Below are 18,072 nucleotides of genomic sequence, written 5' to 3' on the forward strand. Positions count from 1 at the left end.
TAGACCTTCACTGGTTTAACAAGGTTGAGGATGAACCGTGTCCTAGGGCTGTCTGGTCCTGCCAGTGTGGAAAGAGGATGACAGAGGACCAGAAATTGTTGCGACGCTGTTATGGGTCTGTCTGCGTTAGTACCACAGGGTGAGGTGGCGGGGGGTGATTTGAGGTAATGCAGACATACCTGAGCTAGTTTTAATCCAGCTATCGCGGGTGCCGTTAGCAGTGTAGCCATGGCAGTTCCCCGTGAGTGAGGACCAGGTTCCAGGGAGGCTTGTCCAGGCCATACTGAAATGCATTCTGCCACAGGTTCCCTGCTACCAGGACCCATACCGCTGGCTTGGGTATGGCTTTGTGAGCTGCAATCACTTCCCATGACTGCTGTAGGCCAGTGGTTTCAACCAGAGGTACCGTACCCAAGGGGGGTACACAGAAGTCTTCCAGGGGGTGCATAAAAAGCACGAGTGAAGTCAGTACAAACTAAAATTTCATACAGACAATGACTTGCTTATACTGCTCTAAGAACAATATTTATATTCCAATTGATTTATTTTATGATTATGTGGTAAAAATGAGAACATCAGCAATGTTTCAGTAACAATGAGCTGTGACACTTGTATTTTTATGTCTAATTTTTGTAATCGAGTAGTTTTTAAGTGAGGTGAAACTTGGGGGTAAACAAGACAAATCCGACTCCTGAAAGGGGTACAGTAGTCGGGAAAGGTCGAGAGCCACTGGTGTAGACATACCCTTAGTCTCCAAAAGGCTTGTCTACGTTTGAGTGTTAATTCACATTAAGGGAGGGGGTGATTTTTAAGTGCAATAGCTATTTTGGACTAAGTCCAGGTATAGACAAGCTCTGTTAATCATGCTTAGATATGGTCATTTTCGTAATGTAGCTGAATCCTAAGTGAAATGCAAACCTCAATAGTACAATCTAACAATATGCTGAAATTGTTTAACCATTGTCCGATAATATAGCTGCAATTGAATCAAGTCTTTGGAATTACAGTGACAACACAGAGCTGCTGTTCCATGACATGCCTTTTGTATCTGACAGATTGACCAAAAACAGTTTGATAAAATTTTGGAGCTGATAGAAAGCGGGAAGAAAGAAGGTGCCAAGCTGGAGTGTGGGGGTTTAGCCATTGGAGATAGAGGTCTGTTCATAAAACCCACCGTGTTTTCCGAGGTTACTGACAACATGCGAATTGCCAAAGAAGAGGTACAGTAGTCATCGGCGGGTTTAGATTTCCGGTCACGTGTAGAAGCCACAGCCACAGTATTTTAACAGTGCTTTTCCTTCATTATTTTCAGTGAGAGTCCCACTAATCCGAAAATTTTTCAGCCACGATCTTAGTAGATGTGAAGCAAAATAAACTGCTGAAAATTGCAGAATTTATTATGTTGACAGAGCATCCCAAAAAGCTGCGTGGGGCAGAAATGAATTTCTAACGTTTCGGTAATAGGGGAATTTCTGAGGTTTGTTTAAAAAATAATCTGCCAAATAACCAGAAGTGGAAATTTAATAAGAGGGGAGAGGGAAGGGGATATTGTCAAAGTTGTTAGAGCCAAAGTGTGATAGCCTGTTTTTCTTTTATCTGTTTGCATAGTACATATAATTCCTGGGGGTTCTCCCCCCCCACCCCCCCAAATAAAACAAGTGCTTTCTTGCCCTTCTTTTTCAAAATAAGTGCCAGCAGCACAGTGCCAATGAGCATGCTACAGTAACGTATCTGTGTATGAACTTCAGTTGTAAGCGTTCAGGCCCCCATTCAGAAAAGCACCTCTAATCAGGAAAGCTTCTTAAGCCCCCATTAAAGTCAATGGCACTTAAGCACATGTTTAAATTTAAGCATATGCTTCAATGTGGTGCTGAATCAGGGTTTCATGTAGTTGCTATGAACGTTGTTACTGAAAACGAAACGATTTTTAATGGAAGGGCATTGACAGTATTTTTCTGACTTGCAAATTCAGCAAATTGCAATAATTCAGGCATATATTTACTAGTTACAGAAATTCCTCACCTGCCTGCTCCCTCTCCATGATCAGAAAATTCTTGGACCATCTAAATCCACAGTTACATATTATACGTAGCTGGCTCGGTAGGGTACCATGGGCTGTTTTGTGCCCCCTACTGGATGGAATGAGAACTGCTCAACTGTGCGTGCCAGGGTCTATGCTGCCCAAAGTTAGGAGATGTTCCCCTTTAGCTCCAGGGATATGCCCCCTGTGCTTTTGGGCATGGTGATCTAAGTTCTAACCCCACTGTTGCTATAAAGACATGAGTACTTGTAATGCCTCCGAGTGAAACCCTGACATTGGAACTCATGGACAAGTTAGAATATCCCAGTAACCTACAAAGAGAAACTTGGTGAGCCCAGTAATTGCAGATGTAAACGCTATTCTTCTCTTGCTGTTATCCTTGTTTGTGCTGGCTCAGTCATCCTAGTGTCAAAATACTGGGAAAACCAGATGTGTAAGTCAGAAGCTCTGGTTTTCAGTATTGAATAGCAAGCAAGCTGAAACAAGCGGCATGTGATTAGACCCTGAGGTGTCCCTTTGAAACAGTATTAACTAACGTATTTCCATTGGGAAATGGAATGGGAATAAAGTGGCTGCCAAGGTCCTATTGACACTGGTGTCTGATAGTTTAGCCTAGACCTTTTTATGGGGACACTTATTGTGTACTCCTGGGAAAGAAAGTGTTGTCTTGATGCGTCAGATCTGCCATGCAGTCTCTGAGGAACCTGGAAAAATCTCAGTCAGCCTGGGCATGAGTGTCCTAAAAATAGAGAAGAATAAGAGCTGAACAGACAATCCCATGACGAACCTCTTTCAAATGAGTTACCTCCAGATCCCAAACTCATGATTCATGGGGCTTCTCCAGTTTCTTTCATTTGCAGTTTTGCTGCAAATATGTCCTTTTACTCTGTCTGCTAGTAAGTCTCCATTAAGAACACAGACCTTAAAAAGGCAGGAATTTGCAACAACTTGTTTGGAGTCCATCTTTTTGTGAAACAATTGATTTAAGCTCTTGCAGGGGATGTCCCTGTGGAAAGCTACATGTGGGAGCATGTCTCCATTTCATCAGTGGAGTATCAGCCTGCATAGCATATGATCATCAGCACATAGAAGTCTCCTGGCATTGCTTCTGTATTGTACTTCGTGAGAAACTTCAGCTCACTTGTGCTCAGAACAGTAGGCTTGTACTATTTTGTGGCTGCAGATTGCCCTTATAAATACACGAGCCAGGTTATGCACCTGCAGAGCGAGTGCATGCAGAAGTGGTGGGCAGCCACTTGGGTGTGCAAAATCAGTGGCTTGTATCAACAAAGCTATAGAAAACCAGAGGCTGTAGAAAACCTGGGTGAAAATGTATGTAAATGTTGTACATTTCAACTACAGCAAGTGCCTGTTGAGCCCATAGAAAGTTAGAGTTCTGAATGGAGAAAGAATGAACCATTTTAAACGTATCCAGAACTTTCTCTTGCCCATTTTAACCAGATAATTTTTGCTCATGTAGATTACAAGATTCCATAATGCGAAGGAAAATCTTTAATCTTCTGAGGTTTGCGTAGGTCTATTACTGTAGCACCTCACTTCACACTGGGCCTGAACCAGATTCCATTGGCAATCAGTGGGGAGTTTTGTCATTGGCTTCCACAAGAGCAGGTCCATCATACAGATTTAAAACCTTAAAACACTGAAGATATCCATATAACCTGAAGATACCAAAGCTGAAGATATCCATATAACATTTCTAAGTTTTTTAATTTTCAGAACACTCCCTGATCTTTGCAGAGTAATGCCGGTTTAATTGCTTACAGATTTTTGGACCAGTGCAGTCGATAATGAAGTTCAAAAGTATAGAAGAGGTCATAAAAAGAGCAAATAACACTGAATATGGACTCACAGCAGCAGTGTTCACAAAGAATCTGGACAGAGCTCTGACATTAGCTTCTGCGCTGGAATCTGGAACAGTCTGGTAAATGTGTTTCTGCCTATGGGATTGTGATACACCGAGGTAGTTTACAATGTGTCTGAGCCCTGCAGACCAGTAGTACTGACCCTGAGCTCCCTTCCTCTTGAAATTTTGTCCTAAGAAGCAATAGCTATTGCTCAAAATGAGATAGTGAGAGTGAAATGTATTTTAGAGAAACCAAACTGTGTTAGTTCCCACACATTTTAAATGTACTCTCTCCTATGGAAAATCCCAACAGCATATGCTGCCTTATCGATGAACATGGTTATGCCTTCTGAGAAGCTTTATTATGTAATTATTGTATAAGGTCTCAGACAAGGTAACAAATCGGTTTGAACAGTAGATGGCACCATGTTACCGGTTAACGAGGCAAGTCAGCATTTTGTGTACAAAGCTCCTGATTTAATATTAGGACAGTTTAAAGAACTGGGCTGAAATCCTGGCCCCGCTGTAGTCAATGGCAGTTTTGCTCTGGTGCCTGATAGTATGGTTTTTAAAAAATCTTTTCTATTTAGAAACAATACTTTGTATTTATCCAAGATTTTCAGCCTCTGCCTCGGTGAGGATATTTACTGGAGAATAGGGTCTTTGGTTTTGAAGAAGGCCTTCACCACACTTCTTCATGTGATGCTAAAGTCCGGTCTGTTGCAACAGACCAAATCCTGCTCACCTTGCTCAGGTGCTGTAGTGAAGGGATCAGGATTTGAATCCTTGTAATCACACCACAGCTAGTGTCCTATAGAAGTAGGACCTCGGTGGAGCTAGTGTGACATTCGCTCACCAGTGGGTTACACTAGCAATTTCTACTCTCACCACAACACAGATGTGTCTAATACAATTGTATTCCTACACCCATTGCTACGGGTTGAGCCGGCATGTACTCTGGACAGTAGCAAAGCTGTTGCAGCTGAGGCGGGCATGTCTAGCCAAGGAAATAGGTTATATTTTTTAAAAAAGTGTGTTTTTTTTAAACGAGGCTTGGAAACTAGCATAGACACAGTTTAAAACCTTTACATACGTGTTCGCTGGTCCTGGCTGGAAAATGGACAAAAAGGACTAATCTTGGTAGAGAATGATGGTTTCTCAAATATTCTGTTTCCTGCTATGAAAAAATCAAACTCTGGCTGAAATGACCAAAATGTAGTGAATAAAACACCTAGTGAAGTATATAAAAGGGAAGAGATACACTTTTGTCAGGCAACTCATGACTATTAATAAACATGAATATATTTCCCCCATCTTCCAAGTGTTTAATCTGATAAATTATGTTTGATCATAGGATCAACTGCTACAATGCCCTTTATGCACAAGCTCCTTTTGGTGGTTTTAAGATGTCAGGAAATGGCAGAGAACTGTGAGTTTGTTTTGGTTTTTTGGTTTTTAACTCAGTTTTGTTTTGTTTTTTTCTATGTAGAAATTTAAATGCAATATTGTAAGTGTGATGACTTAGTAAGGGTTTCACCAAGCTTGCCTTAAACTGTTGGGGCTGGATTGCCCTTACACCTCTATGTTGTGATTTATACCAGTGAAACTTATCACAGAGTTCGAGAGCAGAAGGGACCACCAAATCAGTCTGACCGCCTGTATATCATAGGCCACCAACCCCCCACATTAAACCCAGCAACCGAAAAAAATGAGACCAAAGTATTACAGCCCACAGGAGACTAGACTGTTATGTGCCCAAGGCCCCTACAATGGCAGGGAAATGATCAAGTGAGAGCAAGAGGGTGTAAAAACTTCCATTGTGATTTGTTCATGTGAATAGTGCCCTTAGAATCCCCCTCGCCCAGAGTGCAAGTCATCCACAGCACTCAGTGCTCTCTGTCCTAAAACCGCTTTTCAAAACTCAGTTAAATAGCTCCTGCTCTTGCTTTAACGATAAAGGATATTTCCTTGCCAGGTAAACATCAGACCAAGGCTGTCATGTGATGAATTCCCCTTGCTTCACCTGCTGATGAAGGTTAGGGCTTGGGAAGGTGTTTGGGGATGGGTTCCTGTGGTTATACAGAGAGCCTGCCAGAGAAAAATGAATTCTGCTTCCCCCATTCCAAGGCTTTTCAGTTACTGAAGGGCTGCTAGCTTTTTCTCAGTACCTCTGGAAATCAGGTCTGTCTCAGGTTGGTCACCCCAACATTCTAGCACCCAACTTAGCATCCACCCTTGAAAATTTTGGCCCAACGTGCCATGAGAATCAGTGGCAGGACTGGGAATAGAACTCACATTTCCAGAGGCGGATTCATCGCTGCATAGGCATAGGAGAAGCAGCTTGCAATTACCCTGTTCAGGGGCTTCCTAAGGACTTGCTTTGTCCTAACCACAGAGCTCCTTCCTAGGTGTTAACTCACAATCTATTATTAACCATCTCAATTGGCTTTGTTTTGGAAGAGAAATGTGTTCAGATGCTTGATTTGCTAAACAAGATGGAGAGCAAGGATGATGAATCATCCCTCCAAAGGATTATAAAGACCATGAGAAAATGTGTAGCTTTCCTTTGCCTGAGGGCCTGCCTAATTAGATAATCACATCAGGGCTTTATCCCCTGGCCAATGAAGAGAAAAGAGGCAAATCCCCCTTCCCCCCCGACCTGGACGTAATATAATGAATGCACCTATCATCCAGTTAGTTGTTCTACACTAACATTATCTCTTAGGCCACACACGACAAGTTTCCCCCACCCCCATATTTTATATATGTATATACAGTACATGCTTCCACACAGAAGCTTATTTTATTCTAAGGAAGAAGAGAGCAAGTGTAATTTTAGTTACTATCTGTAATTTTTAGTTAGTGTGCACGCAGTGCCTTTCCTTCTGCAGACTCCCAAAACGCTTCATGAATTCCACCAAGCTGGGAATTGAGACATTCCTCATGTGAATATTAGCCACTCAACTCTTGCTAGACTTGTATCAAAGCGCGCGCGCTCTCTCTCTCTCTCTAGAGATAGATAGATAGATATAGGTGCATTATGAGTAGGGCCCTACCAAATTCACGGCCATGAAAAATACATCACGGACCATGAAATCTGGTCTTTTGTGTGCTTTTACCCTATACTATACAGATTTCACAGAGGAGACCAGCGTTTCTCAAATTGAGGGTCCTGACCCAAAACGAGTTTGTTGAGGGGTCGCAAGGTTATTTTAAGGGTCGGGGGGGGGGGGGCACGGTATTGCCACCCTTACTTCTGTGCTGCCTTCAGAGCTGGGTGCCGGAGAGCCCTGGAGGCCGCACCCCTCGAGCAGCAGCGCAGAAGGAAGGGTGGCAATACCATACCAGGCCATCCTCATTTCTGTGCTGCTGCTGACAGCGGCTCTGCCTTCAGATCGGGGCTCCCAACCAGCCACCCCCGCTCTCCAGCTGCCCGGCTCTGAAGGCATCGCCACTGCCAGCAGAGCGCAGAAGTCAGGGTAGCAGTACCACAACCCCCCCCACAACGACCTTGCAACCCCACCCCCACAACTCCTTTTTGGGTCAGGACCCCGACAATTACAACACCGTGAAATTTCTGAAAATTAAATAGCTGAAATCATGAAATTTACGATTTTTAAAATCCTATGACCATGAAATGTACCAAAATGGACAGTGAATTTGGTCGAGGCCCTAATTATGAGACAGGACGGGTCAACTCTCCAGCTGCGATAAGTCAGCAGAGTGCCATTGGCTTTGGTGGACCTATGTCGATTTAAAGCAGCTGATGATCTGGGCCTGCATAGCGTAGATAAAATGTAACGATACTATGAAATAAGACCCGCTGGGTGAAAGCAGCTGTCCTACATGAAAATGTGGTATGGTAAAAATGGCAAATGCAAGCGCTGTGATTGCTTTATTTTTTCTTTCAGTGGTGAATACGCTCTGGCAGAATATACTGAGGTGAAAACCGTCACTATTAAACTATCCCAGAAGAATCACTGAGAGAGCTGGAGGCCTAAAAATTCTGACACTCTGAATGTGACACGCAGACATGGGGGACAAGTTCAAAACATGGGGGAAGGGGTGGGGGGCGGGGAAGAAAACGGCACTTCTTTTTTTCAAAGAGAACTTTTTTACTCTATAGAAACTTTGAATCTACTGGAATGCTCGTCAATTAGCTTTTGGAGACAGAATTTAATTGACCTATCAGCTGTTCGTTCTGTGCCCTCACATGCTGTATGCTGCATTCAGTGGACTAGTCCTTGGCTTTACATCAGTCTCTTACCAGTGACCAAACTTCTGGTCACACAGTGCTTTACAGGAAGTCTGCTTTTATTATACCGTGGCTTTGAAGGCAAAATCACCCCCAATGCCATATTAGAGAGACCCAAGGCATCACTAGCATGGAATGCTGAAAGACCTGTGGACTTTAGCTGGTGTAAACCAACATAGCTCCATTGACTTCAGCAGCATTGCTGCTGATATAAGCCAGTATAATAGCACTGAAATCACAGGAGTTGTATTGGGGTGAAGAGGAGAATTGAGCCCTATGGGGAGGGGGGAGTTTGTTTTTGTGGAAGGTTATGTAAAGCACTTTTATCTGAAAGAGTTGTCTTGGTCTCTCTAATACACACACATCCTCCATAATGGTGACAGCATAGCCCCATTGACGTCAATAGCGGGTTTGCCATCGACTTCAGTGGGACCAGTTTCATCCTACATATTTAGACTAGAGGGGGAGGGGAACTTTTGTACCCCATGTATTGTGATACATGTACTCTACACGTACTGAAAACAAGTCATCGACTCACTAACCTGTCTGGCTTCAGAAGAGTTCATACAGTGTATGATAAATCTTCACTAAGGCACTTTTCACAAGAGGATTTTGCACTGCATCTACAGTAATGACGCCAGCGCTCCTGCCAGTCTTGTAGCAGGGCACGCACGCTGCAGAAAACATCCATGGGATAGAAAACCAAACCGAAATCTTCCAAAAGAAACAGAAGGATGGAGAGACAGCAAGACCTGCGTCTCACTTCTTTGCCATCATCATTATCCCAACATGTGAATCTCATTTTGTTCAGCTGGAGCTGCTCGTTATGTTGAGCAGGATTAGTAAACTCCCCTAAACCTCTGTTTCCCCCCACCCCCAGATGAATGTAATTTAACAGATTTCTGAAAATATGCTATGAAAAAGAAATTGCTCCCAGGCCAGGACTGTTATGCAAAGTTTCAACTTTCTTCATTCCATGGGCTAAATCACCGAGGATCTATGCTGGAGGAAGCCATTGTGCAACCTGTAGGTGGGCAGTGGTATAAAATTCCTGCCATGCTGGCAGTCAGGCCCCAAATTGGGCAGCACTGGCTGGGGAGGGCAATTTGTGGGGAGGGTGGTTGGAAGGTGCTCTGATTGCTGGAACTAGCTGTGCAAGGCTCTGTGTAGAATCCTCAACCAAGATCCAAGCTGAGGGAAGGCAGGTGATGGGCAAATACCCCACTCAGGCATCATGGGAGCAAATTGGCCTGAGGTGCATAACTCCTTTGTGTTGTACCTAGGACTCCTAAGGCAGCAAATGCCTGTTGACTTCACTAGAGTGCTCATAAGGGCCCTTTGTTGTCAAAGGGAGTTATGCAGGTGGCTAAAGCAGCAGTAGATCACAAACCCCAGAAATTAGGGTTTAAAGTGGAAATGCACTGTGGGGCAAACCGCAAAGCTAGAGCCTAACCCAATATCTTTCTTCACCAGAGATGCACCTCCTGGATAAGTAAGAATTATTACTGTGCTGATGGATGAGGAGGTATGGAAGAAGTTTGCATGGGGCTGAACTCCCTTGTTAGTCACTGAATCTTGAAAGAAATGAGGCTTTTGTACTCCTTAATCTCTGATCACTCATAAATAACATATCCCTGACAGCTGAACACAACTGGCTGCGGGGGGGAGGGAAGAGTGTCTGCTCTCCCATGGATGTAGGAGGTGGGACTTCCACAGATACATCTCCCCACCTAAATGCAGAAGAGATCCCATGAAAGTCCAAATGGGAAAACTGTAAATATATTTCTATTTTTACAGGTTTCAGAGTAGCAGCTGTGTTAGTCTGTATTCGCAAAAAGAAAAGGAGTACTTGTGGCACCTTAGAGACTAACCAATTTATTTGAGCATAAGCTTTCGTGAGCTACAGCTCACTTCATAAGCGAGCTGTAGTTCACGAAAGCTTATGCTCAAATAAATTGGTTAGTCTCTAAGGTGCCACAAGTCCTCCTTTTCTATTTTTATAGTACATTTAGCGAGATCTCAACTGTCTTATCAGACAAGCATTTTACTATTGCCAACTTACGTTTTCTAGAGCTACAAGCAAATGATCTGGAGGCAAGGTAAATAGTAAAATGAAGCTGGAATAATAATAACCAATATAGCTTTCTGTATTTTTTTTTTTGTTTGATAAACATCTTGGGGGGAATGAAAACGTGACAACATCTGAAATGTACAATCTTTTTTAGCATTTGGTTTTTATATATAATATTTTCACCTCTTTTTTTCCTCTCAAGTTAAACAAATGACTTAGTAATGTATTCTCTTACTGTATAAATCAGGGTTTGACTTTACACACTGAATTTTCTAAGTGATATATCAAGTAACATTAGCCACTAACATAAAATGACCCGTTAGAGGATTTATATTCTTTCATTGCACAGTAATACTTTTCATATGAAATACTGCTTAATTTTTTAAAAATATATTTATAAATTAGAGTACAGTTAATCTAATGTATTTTTATAGCTGAAGGAACATGGAAATGCTATATGTGGTTAAACCTCATGTATATATTTAGAATATGGGTATCTTTTTTTAATATTAGCTTTTCAATTCTTAATAAAAATGTTTAACTTGTTGTGGTATGGTTTGTATAAATGTTACCGGTGCGATCTTCCTCTTTCTTTTCTCCCCCCCGCCTCCCCATTATCATTCTGGAGCTGTCTGGAAGTTTACAAAATTTGGAATTTTGATTTTTGTGAACATTTTGGCTTTGTTTCTGGACCAGCTCTCTTCATTCCTTACATGGTGTTCTCTGCTTCTTCCTCTCTCCTTTGTGCTTCTTTCGACAACTTCTCTCTAGTCCTGTCCAATCATTTACACCCTTGCATCACCACACACAGGGCTTGGAAATGTTGCCACACGCTTTGGCCTTGTGTAAGTGCTTTGGGTAGCTGCAGCTTTAACAACCAGAGTACCTAGCCTACTACCCAAGATCCACATGCAAGAGTCCCAATGTCCAAGATCAAGTCTCAGATGAAAAGCCAAATCATGGTACCAGCTCCCCCTACCATTGCTACCACAGTGCTAGACCTAGTCCCTGCTTGGGAGCCAGGGCCTTTATTTTTCCCTATCATCCTGTAGCTAGTAAGTGCCTGATAAAACAAAGCTCTTCCAACCCATTCCCGCTGCTTCTCCGTTCCATATACATGTCCTGCCCTACAATTTTAGCCTAAACTGCTTGACATGGCCCCTTTAAGAAAAGGTAAGCAACAGTGAGCATGTAGTGGGCCCACTCTTGCAGTAGCCTGTCATCCAGTAAACCTTCCATTAGAGACAGTGGGTTTTGCCCAAATAAAAACTGCAGGACAGAGACTGGGATGAAACAAAAAAACCAGCCCTGTGCTTGTGGGGGACGTGGTTCAGACCTGGGTCTGTGTAGCAGGCTAGCATGTCTGGCTCAACCAGACAGGGTACTGAAGTCCCAAGCTGGCAGGGAAAACGGGCTCAGGGGTAGTCTTAGCACATCAGGTGACAGCCCCAAGGGGGCCTCCGTGACCCCACCCGTCACTGTGATCAGACTTGCACCCACTCACTAACCTTCCTTTCACATCATCTCTGAATTTGGCCTGTTGTGTCAAAATGACAAAATGTTTTTGTTTAAAGTTTTCGTGTTTTTTAAGCCAATCTCATGATTCGGGGGCGGCTGCAGGACTTTTGGCAATACTGATTGCCAGGCTCAAACACGAAAAAATCATGCATGAGGCCAGAAAAAATCATGACATTGGCATAAAAATCACAGGAATTATAAAAATAATAAAGTCTGAATTTTTATTTGCCTTTATGGTTACAGAAGTGCATATATTTTTAAAAAATGAAATCTGAGTTTTTCATGCAATCGTAGAACTCCAGGAGGGGGGGCTTTCAGAAAAATACTAAATACTAGAAAACTTGTCTACATGATTCATCAATTCCAAAGACCGAAGGGTCCACTGTGATCATCTAGTGTGCCCTCCTGTAGAACACAGGCCATAACGCTTCCCAACAATCATTCCTAGACCCTATCTTTTAGAAAAGCATCTAATCTTTAATGTGGACGGGAGGGATGTCAATTTTAGTCCACACGAGCGTGTTGTGCACTAACTGATCCTGCTGCTGTGCACAAAAAGTTTCCTAGGGCGTGTTAATGTAGACTTGTTTTAGACAGCACTACGCACAGAACAGAACCTTTAATGCACGCCAGCAGGGCTCAGAAGGGCCAGTTTCCGTGCGACATGCAAGTGCAGTCTAAACTTTACACCCCTCTGGTGCGGACTAAAGCACTGTGCAGATAAGCCCTTAATCAAATTGTGAGAGTGGCCACATTGGCAAAGCGGGCGTAAAACACTGCCCAATCCCCTTATATACCTCTGTGTGCATGTAAAATGACACATACGCATACACATACACTCCCCTTTCTCCTCCCCCCACACCCAACCACACACATACTCAGCCCCCCACCCACGCCCCTTTCTCCTCCCCCCACACTCAACCACACACACACTCAGCCCCCCACCCATGCCCCTTTCTCCTCCCCTCCCCTCACACTCACCCCCCCACACTCCCCTTTCTCCTCCCCCCACACTCAACCACACACACACTCAGCCCCCCACCCATGCCCCTTTCTCCTCCCCCCTCCCCTCACACTCACCCCCCCACAAACTCCCCTTTCTCCTCCCCCCACAGTCAACCATACACACACTCAGCCCCCCACCCATGCCCCTTTCTCCTCCGCCCTCCCCTCACACTCACCCCCCCACACTCCCCTTTCTCCTCCCCCCACATTCAACCACACTCATATTCAGCCCCCCACCCATGCCCCTTTCTCCTCCCCCCACACTCAACCACACACACAGCCCCCCACCCATGCCCCTTTCTCCTCCCCTCCCCTCCCCTCACACTCACCCCTCCCACACACTCCCCTTTCTCCTCCCCCCACACTCAACCACACTCATATTCAGCCCCCCACCCATGCCCCTTTCTCCTCCCCCCTCCCCTCACACTCACCCCCCCCCACAAACTCCCCTTTCTCCTCCCCCCACACTCAACCACACGCACACTCAGCCCCCCCCGCGGCTCCCTGGATTGAGGAAGTGCTGGCTGCCCCGGCCGGCTGCGCACAGCCCTGGTTCCTCGCTCGCTTCTCGCCCGCCCCGCCGCCCCCCCGAGCAGCCCCAGCCCGAAAGTCGCTGTGGCCGGAGCAGCCGGCGGCGGCGTCCCGGCCCCGAGCGGTGCCCCCCCCTCGCAGGGACGCTGCCCCGCCGGGGGGAGACAGGAGGTACAGTGGCTTCGCGGGGTCCCCGCTGGGCTGCGCCGGGTTTCTCTGCTTCTGCTTCTGCTTCTTCCCCTTGCAGGCCCCCCCCCCGCCCCCCCGCAGCAGGGCTGGCAACCTCCTGCCCTCTGCAGCCGGAGTTCCCCCTTCGTGGAGGGGGAAGCCGGGGTCTCCCGAGGGTATTTATCTGGCCCTCATCACCATAGTACGGGCGCCCTGCTCCTGAATGCCCCTCCCCGCGCTGGGCACTGCTGTGGCAAACACACACCTGCCTTCTTACAGCAGCGCTGCAGCTGGGTGCTCTTGAAGGGCACAAACTGCATTGAAAAGGGGCTTGAAGTCGGTCCTGGAGGAGGGGATGCTGCCATAGGGAAGAGGAGTGTTTCCTCAGTGTTTCTATAAATGTGGATTGTTTGGGGTCCTTTTTAATAGACAGGGCAGGCTCTTGAAAGGGACCCCGTGGGGCACCCTCCGCTCCATAACTTTGCCAGGCCTATGGCGAATGAGGGGTCGCGCCTAAATAGCAGCTGGATAGTCACCCCTGAGGTTTGAAGCGGCTTGGCCCTGTGGTGTGTGCGTTTGGATGGCATACATTGTGGCTGCTCTTTTATAATCCGCAGTCAAAGGGACCCTGGCGGGATTACCACTTTCCTTATCTTTGTTACGCAGAATGCGAGCCAGTTGAATAGCTTGCACTAATATTGTTTTTTTCAGTGAAAAGTGGCTTTTTGACAAAGGGTTAATTTTCATGACCAGATTTTTTTCTTTGGACGTTTTCAGGTTTTTGTTGAAAAAACAAACTTTAGGGTTTTATTTTTTTTTTTTAATTAAAAAGAAAAGTTTGTTTTTGCCAAAATATTTTTTTTGGGAGGGGAGGGCAAATCATTTCTTCACCCGCTCTCATCAGAATTTTAAAAATCGAATTTATTTTTAACCGTTTATGCTGGCCACATTGTTTGCTTTTCACCTGCTCTGAAAGAGGAAATTATACTCGTCTGTTTCGCCTTTTGTTTATTCTATATGTGTTTGTATAGAATAATAAAGACAGGCAACATATTACCTAGCACACAACAAGTCTAGATCCCTTTTCCTTATGGTCTAAGGCCCCAAGCTTCCAGACATTTAAGCATATGGTTAATTTTACTCATGTAAAAGCTCACATTGATATCACTGGGACTTCTTATGTGAGTAAAGTTAAATACATGCCTGTGTGATTAGAAACTCAGGGCCTGTCTCAGTCTGGTGCTCAGGAGAAATAAAAGGGTGAGAAGAGGTTCACGAAAAGAAAACATTTCTATAAATGTGGATTGTTTGGGGTCTTTTTTAATAGAACCTAAATTTGGGATCCATAAAGGAAATGTTTGGGTTAAATAAGTCATAAGCAGGAAGCTGTTGTCCTTTCCTGAAAGCTGGTTGTTGAAGGGAAATAGCCTATATTAGCTTTAAGGAAAAACTTCTTTTTATACAATCACCATTACAACAGCCATCAGGAAGCACTTTGCGGCTCCAGAATAGAAACACTTCACTTTTATAGTACAGAGTATTTATTTATTATTATTATTACTTTCCACTTATATAGACTTCTCAGATAGTAATTTCAGAGTGCTTCATAAATAGTAATTAATCAAATGTTACTATGTGTCTGGAGGGAGATAAATAATATAACCACTTTGCAGATTTGGAAATGGATGCACATAGAATTTACCCGTGATTTGCTTAAGGTCACACAGCATACTTTTGTCAGAGGGGGAAACAGAACCCAGGAGTCCTTGCTCTCACCGCTAGTTCTCCCTCTCTCTGCTGCTATGACCAGTGAAACAGTGTACAAATGCATTGTCACTTATCCCAAAACTTGAGGTAGATTCCCAATTTTGACATGTGTCACTTGCGGAGCACTTAAAAAAGTCCTCGACAAATGACTTAAGTTGAAAGATGAGGTGCAATGTCATGGTATTGTGACAACTGATTTAGTCACATGGGACATTAGGAGAAAAGTGGCAATCCAGTGGAGAATGCAACAGGTACAAAGGGTTGGCCTTGAATACAAACTCTCTTCTGTTTCCAACTTCTGTTATTTTTTTGTATGTTTCTAACATTCTTCATCTAAATAAGCATTGGGTGCTTTATTTTTCACTCTGTCTGCTTTTATTACACGTGATGAGCGATATTAGTGTCTGCCAGCATGTCGTTGCAGGGCACTAGACTAGATGAGCTCTTGAGGTTCCTTCCAGTCCTATGATTCTATAGAAGTAATTGGATTCTATTTTTCTTCACAGAGTTTCTGGTGATCCAAGACAGCTGAGGATACATTGGCTTCCTATAAAGACCAAAGATGGATTGCTGTTTAGCAGGGATTTTGCCCTAACCAAATACCAAGAGCCACATTCTCTTCTCGTTGCCTTGGTAGGTATTAGAGGTATTAATACCTCTTCTGAGTGTGACTACGTCCTCACACTGCTTCATCCACATTCATGCTCCACAATATTACCTTGTGAATACCTCTGACACCATCCCTGGTCTTGGATGTGGCATAACATTGTTTTCAAACGCATTGGGTTGAGCAAAGGACTCAAGATGCTATTGCAGTCTGCTCTTGACTTGGTGAGTAATCTTGGGCAAGTCACTGCACTTCTATGTGCCTCAATGTACTCATCTACAAAATGGGTCTGATACATTCACAGGGGTATTGTGAGACTTAATGAATGTTTATGAAGTGTTTTAAGATCTTTGGATGAAAAGGGCTGTGAATGCAAAATATTTTATACGATTTTATTTTAAAAAATTCGCAATAATTCCTTTAGCCTGTCTCTAAAAGTGAGCCATTTGCCTGCTAGTGAATCTTGAAGGAGAAGCTGGGCAGATGCTGAATGGAATCTAAATCTGCATTAAAATATATTGCTCCTTGCTCCTAGTCCTGCTGAGAGGAATCTCGCAGAAACTACAGAATCTTGTGTAACACCAGCCTGTCTAATAGTCAATAGTTACTATACATTCCAGGACAAAACCTATGTTATTGGAGTTAAAAGTTGAGTGTATGTATCAGTAACTTAAGGGTAAAAAGCATTATAGTGGTGTTCCCCAAACCAACCATGACAAATCCAGGAAATTCAGTTTATACATAAAAGAAATTCAAAGGTGTTAAGGTATAGAAATGCATATATAAAACATCCCAGCAACCTTAGTTCAGTCTTGTATTGAGACCATGCAATAATAATATAATTATGGTTAAGGCATTTTGTAGTCTCAGATTAAATGAAATTGATTTTTAAAGACACAGTCCCCCCGCCCTGGGGTCACTATAGGGGAGAGTGACTGGATTAGGAGTTCCTGAAATCATGACTGGGATGATTTTCAAATATCTAATGGGCACTAAGTCCAGAAAACAAAAATTATTTTCCCCCAAAATTTCTGAAATTGTGCGACTGTGTGCCATGGATTGTACTGCAAAGAAATGCCACATAAGTCTGAATGTGTGCTGGAAAGAAAGACTGAACTAGTCTCTGCTCTGCTCTGCAGATTCATGCTTGATGTAACTCAGTGGAGTTATGATCAAGATGAATTTGAGCTGTGATCAGAGGTGGATTTACTGTGAAACAAAGAGTGCGATGGCACGGGGCCCCCAGTGACAGGAGGCCCCCCAAAATGCAGGACAAATCTCATCTGACAACCTGCCCCCGGGTCCCTGCCGGCAGCGCAGCAGGGCTCAGGCAGGCAGGTTGCCTGCATTCGGTGGCTGGTGGCCAGTGGCCCCATGCTGCTCCCGGAAGCCGACGGCTGCTGGCACGTCTCTGCGTGCCCCTGGTGGGGCGGAGGTGGCTCCACATGCTGCCCCTGCCCTAGGCAGCACACGGAGACCCGCTCTCCGCAAGGGGCGTGCAGAAATGTGCCAGCAGCAGGGCTAAGGCGGCTCCCTGCCTGCATTGCCTCCCTCCCTCCGCGCTGCATCACTCACGGAAGCGACAGGCATGTCCCTGCAGCCCCTGTGGGGGGGAGGGGGGAGTCCCCGCACGTTGTCCCCTGCCCCGAGCACTGACTCCACAGCTCCCATTGGCTGGGAGCTCCAGCCAATGGGAGCTGCAGGGACAGTGCCTGCAGGCAGCCGTGTGCACAGACCCCCGGTTCCCCCCCTCACCTAGGAGCTGCTGCCAGAGGGGTGCGCCGGTCACTTTGGGAGCTGTGCCACCCAAGGTAAGTGCCGCCCCCCTGACCCCTCCTGCACCCCAACCCCCAGTCCAGAGCCCACACCCCACACCCAAACTTCCTCCCAGAGCCTGCACCCCTCACCCCTTCCCACACTCCAACCTCCTGCCCCAGCCCAGAGCCTGCACCCAAACTTCCTCCCAGAGCCCAACCCCCTGCATACCCTCCTGCACCCCAACCTCCTGCCCCAATCAAGGTACCTCACTTTATTGTCATTTACGTCCTATTACTTATACTATAGGAGGAGGATGAAGAAAAAAAGAATGAAAAATGGGGGGTGGGGGAGATAAGAGAGAATGTTCTTTTTCTTGGCTGGGTCTCAAGGGAGTCCCCCAAAAATGAAGCTGCGCACAGGGCCCCACTAACTCTAAATCCGCCACTGGCTGCGATGTCAATCATTCAACCCTGCAGAAATATCACAC

The 18,072-nt window shown here is 45.0% G+C and overlaps 2 protein-coding genes across 7 annotated transcripts in view; both read left to right on the forward strand.

Annotated features, from left to right (window-relative positions):
- The window catches only part of ALDH1A3 (aldehyde dehydrogenase 1 family member A3), a 51,623-nt gene extending 40,846 nt beyond the window's left edge, over positions 1–10,777 (forward strand). For 2 of the 4 annotated variants that reach the window (XR_006284245.1, XR_006284244.1), the window contains exons 10-14: positions 1,056–1,220; positions 3,826–3,983; positions 5,260–5,334; positions 7,817–9,957; positions 10,164–10,777. Coding sequence is in view for 2 of the 4 variants with exons in the window: in XM_007053511.4 (XP_007053573.2) it covers positions 1,056–1,220; positions 3,826–3,983; positions 5,260–5,334; positions 7,817–7,889 (471 nt within the window). In the remaining 2 variants the exon portion in view is untranslated. Of the gene's footprint in view, positions 1–1,055; positions 1,221–3,825; positions 3,984–5,259; positions 5,335–7,816 lie in introns of all 4 variants that reach the window. The other 2 variants (XM_007053511.4, XM_043523839.1) reach the window with 1 other exon arrangement.
- A 2,478-nt stretch (positions 10,778–13,255) lies between these two features.
- Positions 13,256–18,072, forward strand: part of LRRK1 (leucine rich repeat kinase 1) — a 107,540-nt gene continuing 102,723 nt past the window's right edge. For 2 of the 3 annotated variants that reach the window (XM_037909997.2, XM_037909998.2), the window contains exons 1-2: positions 13,256–13,456; positions 15,727–15,853. The gene's annotated coding sequence lies outside the window, so the exon portion shown is untranslated. Of the gene's footprint in view, positions 13,457–15,726; positions 15,854–16,034; positions 16,052–18,072 lie in introns of those variants that run through there. The other variant, XM_037910001.2, reaches the window with a different exon arrangement.

The sequence above is a fragment of the Chelonia mydas genome, chromosome 10 (assembly GCF_015237465.2).
Source record: "Chelonia mydas isolate rCheMyd1 chromosome 10, rCheMyd1.pri.v2, whole genome shotgun sequence".
Taxonomy (NCBI): domain Eukaryota; kingdom Metazoa; phylum Chordata; order Testudines; family Cheloniidae; genus Chelonia; species Chelonia mydas.